Here is a 9,090-nt window from a genome sequence, read left to right as displayed (position 1 = left end):
ACCGGACCGGGGACCGGCAACGGGATCGCAACCCTCGGCGGCGCTCCCGCGCCTCGCTCAGCCAGTGAGCGGGAACCGGTCTGTATGTGGGATCCGAACCCTCGGGCGGGAGCGCCGCCGCGCTTCCCAAGCGGCGCACTTATCCAGTGCACCACCGGGCCGGCCCCTGGGTATTCTTTGCTTTTGATAAAATGCTATTTGCATTTTTATGACAAAATTACTTTATGAAATGTATGAGAAATTGTTAATTTCATGTTATGTGAATTTCATCTCAGTTAAAAAAAGAGCATGTTTAGCTCACTTGGTAGAGTGGTACATACAACATGCTGCTAATAACACCAAGGTCTAGGGTTTGGATCCCTGTACCAGCCATCTGCAAAAAAATAAAAGTAAATAAATAAAAAGAGCATGTGATGATAAGTAGCAAAATAAAAAAATAGATAAATTGCACTACATCAAAATGTAACACTGTTGTACTTCAAAGGATACCATCAATAAAGTGAAAAGGGCTGGCCAGTTAGCTCAGTTGGTTAGAGCACAACCTTGTAACACCAAGGTCAAGGGTTCAGATCCCCACACCGGCCAGCTGCCAAAAAGAAAAAAATAGATCAATAAAGTGAAAAGACAATAGAGAGTAGGAGAAAATATTTGCAAATCATATATTTGATAAGAGACTAGTATCTAGAATATGTAAAGAATCCTGACAACTCAATAATGAAAAGATGAACAACCCAATTTAAGAACGGGCAAAGGACTTGAATAGCCATTTCATTTCTCCAAAGGTAAACAAATGGCCAACAAGCACATGAAAAGATGCTCAACATCATTTGTCAATAGGGAAATGCAAATCAAAACCACAGTGAGATACCACATCACACCTACTAGGATGGCTATAATAAAAAAGACAAGATGTTAATAACAAGTGTTGGTGAGGATGTGCCGAAATTGGAACCCTGTGTACTGCTAGCAGAATATGAAATAGTGCAGCCACTTTGGATAACAGTTTGGCTGTTCCTTAAAAAGAAACTGTATATTTGTTAAATACTGTGTAGAGTTACCATGTGACCCAGCAATTCCATTCCTAGGTATACAGCTGCAATGTGTTTCCTGGACTTTGGACTTCCCAGCCTCTGAAACCATAAGAAATAAATTTCATTATTTTATAAATTACCCAGTTTCAGGTATATGCAATAGAAATGAACTAATATAATAGCCAAGAGAAGTGGAAACATATGTCCACACAAAACTTGTATGTGAATGTACACAGCAGCATTATACATAATAGCCTAAAACTGGAAAGAACCTAAAGTCCATCGGCTGCTGACTGGATAAACAAATCATGGTATATCTATAGAATTCAATATATTTTTTTTTCCTTTTTGTCTTTTTTCGTGTCCGGCAACGGATCGCAACCCTCAGTGTCGCGCCTGTACCGGACCGGGACCGGCAACGGAATCGCAACCCTCGGTGTTGCTCCCACACCTCGCTCAGCCAGTGAGCGGGAACCGGTCTGTATGTGGGATCCGAACCCTCGGCGGGAGCGCCACTGTGCTCCCAAGCGGCGCACTGTAACAGTGCGCCACCGGGCCGGCCCCTAGAATTCAATATCTTGAATATTGTTTGGCCATAGAAAGGAATACAGTACTGATACGTGGTACAACATAGATGAACCCTGGAAACATATACTAAGTGAAAGAAGCCAGACACAAAAGGCCATATATTACATGTTTCCATGTATGTGAAATATTCACAGTAGGCATATCTATAGAGACAGAAAGTAGATTGGTGCTTGCCAGGGACTGGGGAAAAAAAAGGTGTACTCTGATTTTGTTTCGGACAGAAAAAACAAAAACAAAAACAGAAACAAAAGAAAGAAATATTAATGGGGAGTGACTGGTAATGGGTGAGGGGGTTCTTATAAGAGTGGTGAGAATGTTCTGGAACTGATAGTGGTGATGGCTGTACAACTCTGTGAATATACTAAAAACTATTGAATTGTGTACTTTAATGAGTGAATTGCAGGGTATATGAATTATACATCAACAAAGGTATGTGAGGAGAATCTGATTCAAGGTGGGAGGATTAGAATTCCCACAGTTCCTTTACTGTTATATTCTTTATTTTTAATTTTGTTTACATATGTCATAGTACCTTCATAATTTGATGAATGATTAGGAAAATGGAAACATGTACAAGGAAGAATGAAACAAATATATATGATTATATAAACAAATATATATATGATTATATATATAATTGTTTTATGATTATATAAAAACTGCTCTTTGAAATATGGATCATTCTAAGAACAACATTAAGGGCAGGAGAGATCAGCTGATTTAGAATCTCATGAGGTTTAGGGCCGGCCCGTGACTCACTCGGGAAAGTGTGGTGCTGATAACACCAAGGCCGCAGGTTTGGATCCTATATAGGGATGGCCAGTTCGCTCACCAGCTGAGCATGGTGCCGACAACACCAAGCCAAGGGTTAAGATCCCCTTACTGGTCATCTTTAAAAAAAAAAAAAAAGAATTTCATGAGGTTTGATCTTAAAACCGAGGATCTTTAAACTGAGCATTCAACAGAAGCCTCCATACTGACAATGTCTTCTATTTGGTGACTGCTGGTCATAACATGTATCTTACATTGTCATTTAACATTCTTCCATTCCAAGTGCCATTAATCATAAGGTACACATGGATAGTAAGATAATAAGCTATTGAGCAATAGCTTAAGGACTGTATGACCATCAAAATTCAGAATTCATAATGTCTGAGAGATGAAAATAAAGATGTGTAGTTTGAGGTCATGAAAATCAAGCAGACAGGTAATATTTTTAAGTGTTTATTGTAGATCCAGCATTTATGCAATTTAACTTCATTCTTTCTTGGATCTATTGCTGAAAATATGGGCTTACAAGAAAAAGTCCAAGTCAACTGCCAGCACCATGGGGTCCATCCAGGGTCCTGAGGCTTGGAGCTGGGGACTGGATCCCCTTCCACAACCAGGCATACTGCCAGCATCATGGGTCCTGCCCAGGTCCTGAGGCATAGAGGGGGACTGGACCCCCACTCCCACAACCAGGCACACCACCAGCACCATGGGGCCTGCCTGGGGTCCTGAGGCTTGGAGCCAGGGATTGGACCCCCACCCACAACCAGGCACACTGCCGTCACCTCCGCCAACTAGGTAAGGAGCATGCCAAAAATATCACCTCCATGTGGGTGGCCCACCACAGCCACCACATAATCACAGTTGCTGTGACAGTGGCTAGATGCCACAACCACCACGCAGATGGTCCACCAGCCACTGGAGTGCATTGACGCAAGGAGAGTCACCAGGAGAGACCAAAGAAGAGGATGTCTTTCTCCACAAAGCTCATTCCAGAGTGACAGAAGAAGCATCTGCTCTACGATAATATTGGGGGATGTATTAGTCCATTTTGTGTTGCTATAACAGAATTACCTGAGACTGGGTAATTTATAAAGAAGATAGGTTTATTTGGCTTACAATTGTGGGACAGCTGCGTCTGGCATGGGCCTCAGGCTGCTTCTACTCATGGTGGAAAGTGGCAGGCAGCTGGTGGGTACAAGCAGATCACATGGCGAGAGGAAGCAAGAGAGAGAAGCAAGAGAGAGGAGGTGCCAGGGTCTTTTAAACAACAAGCTCTCACAGGAACTAATAGAGTGAGAGCTCAGTCATTTATCTCCCCTCCCCCAGGGAGAGCATTGATTCATTCATGAGAAATCTGCCCCCATGACTCAATCAGTTTCCAACACTGCCACATTGGGGATCAAAATTCCACACGAGTTTTGGAGGGGACAACACATCCAAACTCCATTAGGGGACCCGAACACACCTCTCAGTATCGGACAGATCATCTAGGCAGCAAACCAACAGAGTAACCATTACTCTTTCAGAGGGAGAGAAGAAATCTAGGGTAATTAAGAGGGGGGAGGGGGGAGGGAGAAGGGGAGAGGGAGAGATTGGACAATGGGCATAAAGAATAATTATGATTTGTAACAATGTGTATGCTAGGAATATTGATTTGATCAACATATGTCAATGTTGAACCCCCAAAATATGTATAATCAATTATGATTCAATAAAAATTTTTTTAAAAAAGAAAGAAAAAGTACGAGTCAGAAGCTTCTCAAACTGTGTTGAGAACGAGCAGCCTTCATTCCTTAAAAACTCCAAACCTGAGCTGAGCTGTCAAAGATGAAGTGACACGGGACGTTTGAAGCAGTGCCTGAAATTGGCAAAATGAGTGCTGCCTTCTTCCCTTTGTAAAACCTACACATGCAGAACTGGACTTCTCATCTTCCACTGCAACAGAAGGGAAATGCAGGACTGGACAAACAACATTGATCCTAAACTTGAGCAAGTAATGTATTAAAAGACACAAAAACACTCTTATTTAAACATGTTTGCTTTGGATCACCATACCAGCCAGCTGCAAAAACAAAACAAACAAAACAAAACAAAACAAAACAAAACAAAACAAAACAAAACAAAACAAAACACGTTTGCTGACTTCCATGTTGTCAAATGTTAAGTAAAAGACATTTTGTATTATCTTGTTATTTGTATTTACTTTTTGTGCTTAGACTATTATTTGACTTTTCTCATATCTTTTTACTTGTGCGCTTGAATCTTACTTTGCCCTTTTCTGGCAGAAATTAGTCTGCGAGACCACTTTTGCTACCTACTGTGATTAAGGCACATGTTACATATTTCCTATTAACATTTCTGTTTGGTAGTCAAAAAGGAAAAAGGTAGAGCGTACCCTCATAACGCCAGGGTTGTGGGTTCAGATCCCCATACTGGTCAGCTGCCAAAAATAAAGCAAAGCAAAACAAAACAAAAAAGGAAAAAGGTATACTATCATTTCAATTTGAATTTGATCTCACTAAAAAAATAATTTGGAGTGTGGAAAGCCTTTCTAAGTCTGTTGCAAAACTCAGAAGGTATAAAGGAAAAGATTTGCTTGTTTAAAAAAACTTTGTAACTCAAGAAAAATGGAAAAACATAAACAAAAAGACCAATAACATATTAGAAAACCGGATTAAACAAAGTACAACCACAAGGGAACAACCTTTTTTCAGTTATTTGATCAACAAAGGGCGAAAGTTTTTATAATACTCACTATTGACAAGACTGTGGGGAAACAGCACACTTATGTACTACTGGGAGTAGTGTCTATTACTCTACCTCATTTTCAAAGTCTCTTCTAAAATATTTAATTTATATCCCTTTTGTCCCCAAAATACTATTTCTGAAGATATATATTTGCACACACATATGTATAGATACATGCATGGATGTTTATGGTAGCATGTATATACAAGGACGTTCACTACAGCATTGTTAATAAGAGCCAAGAATTAGTCACAGCCTAAATTTGTATCAATAGGGGACCTGTTAAATTCTTTATAATCAAACCATACAATGAAACACTTGGCAAGATTATAAAACAATGAGTGAGTCTTTATGTTCTAACATGGAAGATGTCCAAATTATGTTAAGAGAAAAAGGTTTGTAAAATAGTACACATAAAGTGATCACTTTTTTCCCTTAAAGGGGGGCATCCATGTGTATAGGTACACACATGTACACAAACGCACACGACATACACATGTGACTCAGTTTTCAATGGCTACAAGTCATTTCTTGGGAATAGGATTGGGGAGGATCTGGAATGAGGCAGGTAGAATGACTTTTACTTTTCACTGTATATTCTCCCATACAATTGGAATTCTTAAAATTGAAACAGAGGACTTTTGTAGTAACAATAACGGAAACAGTGATTACAGAAAAATACAGTGCTTTCACCAAGCAATTCCACTTTATAGAATTCATCCAAAGAAAGTAATTGAACAAGTGTGTAGAGATGAATGCACGAAGATGCTCAGTATTCGTTGTTGTATGAAAACACTGGAAACAACCTAAATGCTCATTAGTAGGAAACTGTTAAATACATTATGATATGCCCATACAGCAGGATGCTATGTGACTGTAAATATGAAGGTATAAGGCAGCTATGCTGTTGACATGGAAAAAATGCCCAAGATATATTATAAAATGGAAAAAAGGTAGGTTTCACAACAAGCTGCATAACATACCTTTTATGTTAAAAAGTGTTTGTATGTACATATTTAAAAGTCTTGAAAGATGTTAAAAATGAAAGTATACATTAACCCACATTTTCTTAAGCCATCAAGCTCTGGTTTCTTTAAATGGATGTGAAATTTCCAGATGTTAGCTGAGAGATGTCATATTCATTTTGGCTCATACAAGCCTCCCAATTCCAACGTCGAAGACTTATCCAGTAGTTTCCAGGCCCCTGGAGTGCTCCTCTCTATTGAGTGATTTGTGTACTGGTTATGGTACTCAGTTTTTTCCACTTATCTCATTTAATCCTGAGAATTAACTGTATGAGTTTCTGTTATCCTCTCCATTTATGAGGCTAAGTAACTTGCCCAGGGTTACTTAGGAAGTTCCTGTGTGATTATTCAGAAAGCCGTACTTGATGGCACTGTATCATCACCAGAAAGAAAATATTGTTCAAGTCAAGCCAGATCATTCCTGGTCTCTTTAGCTTTTCCCATGCCTGTGCCTTTAAATCTACCTGTTTCTCTGCTCTGAGGGGCCTGTCCTTTCTGGGAGTCTTGCTTGTGCTTTGTGGCCTAGCTGAGATGCTTCCTCTTCCAGGAAGCCCTCCCTAATTCTCACTACTGGGAAGTACCCTTTTATCCCCCTCACAAATCTGACTTTATGCCATCCTGGCATTTGGTACATCCTTTACGCTGCTTTCACAGTTCTTGGCGGTGTCGATGTGTAATAATGTTGCTTAGGTTTTATTATAGGCAGTTTAGGTTTTAAAAAAAAATTGGCAGTGGCCTGGTCTTGAGTTGTCTGTCTGTGTGTGTGTGTAGTGGAGAGAGACAGAGATTCATCTAAGACCTTGGTAAGCCCCAGAAAAATCTGACATCACAGAAAACATAGTAAAATGCACTCACATTATTATTATTATTATTTTTTGCTGTAAAATAACTGATTTTCAGATTTTTTTCTATTGCAATCATTGAAAAAACATTATTTTCATATTACAGAATCAATAAATTGCGTTTTTGTAGGGCCTGTACAAAACAGGCGCTGTGCTGCTAATGATGCATGAACAAAGTTCCTGCTGCTCTCACCTCCCCCTCTTATCCTCCCAAGAACTAGGGCTTTCGCTCACAACCTCTACTCCCTACCTTCTCGTTCCTTCTTTTGCTTAGTATGTCCTTCGCACCATGGCCTCCACCCTCCTTTCTTCCGAAACCCTACTTATCTTTCAGGATTCAACCAGGAACAAGGATGACAAGATTCCTGCCCTCCTAGAACTTACTTTTTGGTGAGAGAAGACACATAATAACTAAGCGCAATGATAATAGATCATTTCAGATAGGGATAGAACCTGTGAAAACATATAAACAGGCAATAGGAGAGTGTGGAGGGGGCTGCTTTAACTAGGCTGGTCTGACTAGGGTTCCCTGTGCAGGGGCCATTTGAGCCGAGCCTTGACGAACGACTAGGAGGAGCGTCCAGAGAGAGGCGACGAATATAGAAAAGAGCTTGGTTTCGTGGACAAACCAGAGGCAGGCCAGTGTGGGTGGGAAACATTGTGTCAGATAAAAATAGAGGGGGCACGGCCAGATCCCGCAGGGACTCGGAGGCCACGCGCGGAGGTCAGATTTTACTCCCGAAGAAATGGTTTTAAAGCTGGGGTTCAAAGCTGCATTGCTTTGTCCCAGCGCCGCGGGCGACGGTGCCCCTGGCAGACCTCCTCCAAGGCCCCAGGCCGGCTGATGCCCCGGCCGTCAGCATGTAAGCCTGGATCAGTTTCGCCTCTGTGCGGTCATCGCTCCTCTACGTGTCCGCCCCGTCCCCAGCCTCGGGTCCCGGAAACGCCCCCGGTCGGGTAACCAGCGCTGAGCCGCAGGGGCCCGGAGAGGCCGGCGCAGCGCTGGCCCAGGCAGCCGGGACTGCCCCCGGGCGCCGCCACGCTGCTTCCGGCTGGGGAAGGCAGAGGCCAACGCGTGACGCAGGCGGCCGCACGTGGCTCCGGAGTGTGCTTCTCGGGACAGGTGCGGAGGCCGCCGCGACCTGTCCCCGGCACTCGCGCTCCCGCTCGAGTTTATTCTCGGCTTCCCGGGCCGGCTGGACGCCGTTGGGTTCTCCTCCACTGGTCTCACAACTCCCCAGTTTTTCTTGGGGCTCTGACGCTCCTCCATTTGCCCATCTAAGAAACAAGACTCTAATAAAAGACGGGACAGCGCTTTGCGAACTTGAACTCTAGTTGGGCGTTTAATTCACTTTCTCCACACCCCTTGTCTCTGGAAGCCCAAGCTGCTGGAGCGAGCATGCTGCCACCCAGCACACCCCTCCACGCCCACCTGACTCGATTTTACGTCCCCCGGGTCTGGAAGCGCTGGAAAAGCCCCTGCGGGGTGCGGTCTCTGGGCCGGTCACGTGACCCTCGCTCAGCGCCCCAAGGCTCGGCAGTAACCAAGTGCGCACGCGCAGCCCCCTTCTATCCTCCTAACCCCACCTTGGTTGGTACGGATGCAACCAGTGTGAGTTCCTCCCCCTCCTCCTCCCTCTTCCTCCTTCCAGACATTCGCTCCCTTCCCCCCGCCCATTGGTTACGTCAGACAGACAGGCCTATTTACCAATCAGAACCCTGTGTTCAGAGGCCGGCACGCGGAACCGGCCAGGTCGGACCAATGAGAGCCTTTAGAGCGAGCGCGCCCCAACCGGGCAGGGGAGCCCAGGCCGAGTGGGCGGTGCTTCCCCAGTCAGCATGTGGGCGGGGGAGGGCGGGGAACAGCAGCCGCAGAAGCGTCGACGGCGGCTGCGACGTTGCTCAGTCTTCGGGGTGGGCTCCGTGGCGCAGGCCGGGGTGCGCGGAGAGCTCAGCGGTCATCGGCGGCGGCCTTAAGGAGGCCGCGGCGCCATGGCGGGGCGGTAGACGGGTTCCGGCGGGCGACTTGAGGGGCGGCGGCGGTCATCCGGTCCGCGGCGACCTTCGGTGGGGCCTGGGGGT

General features: G+C 44.2%; 1 protein-coding gene across 1 annotated transcript in view; it reads left to right on the top strand.

The window, feature by feature from the left end:
* The first annotated feature begins 8,847 nt into the window (after nt 1–8,847).
* LOC103583973 (chromosome unknown open reading frame, human C16orf72) overlaps nt 8,848–9,090 on the top strand; it is a 26,108-nt gene continuing 25,865 nt past the window's right edge. The window contains exon 1 of the mRNA XM_008565134.1: nt 8,848–8,946. Within this exon, the coding sequence (XP_008563356.1) occupies nt 8,848–8,946 (99 nt within the window). The remainder of the gene's footprint in view (nt 8,947–9,090) is intronic.

Source organism: Galeopterus variegatus, unplaced genomic scaffold (genome assembly GCF_000696425.1).
Source record: "Galeopterus variegatus unplaced genomic scaffold, G_variegatus-3.0.2 Scaffold195, whole genome shotgun sequence".
In the NCBI taxonomy this organism is placed as follows: Eukaryota; Metazoa; Chordata; class Mammalia; order Dermoptera; family Cynocephalidae; genus Galeopterus; species Galeopterus variegatus.
The sequence above is the reverse complement of the archived record's forward strand: the minus strand, read 5'-3'. Positions and strand labels throughout refer to the sequence as shown.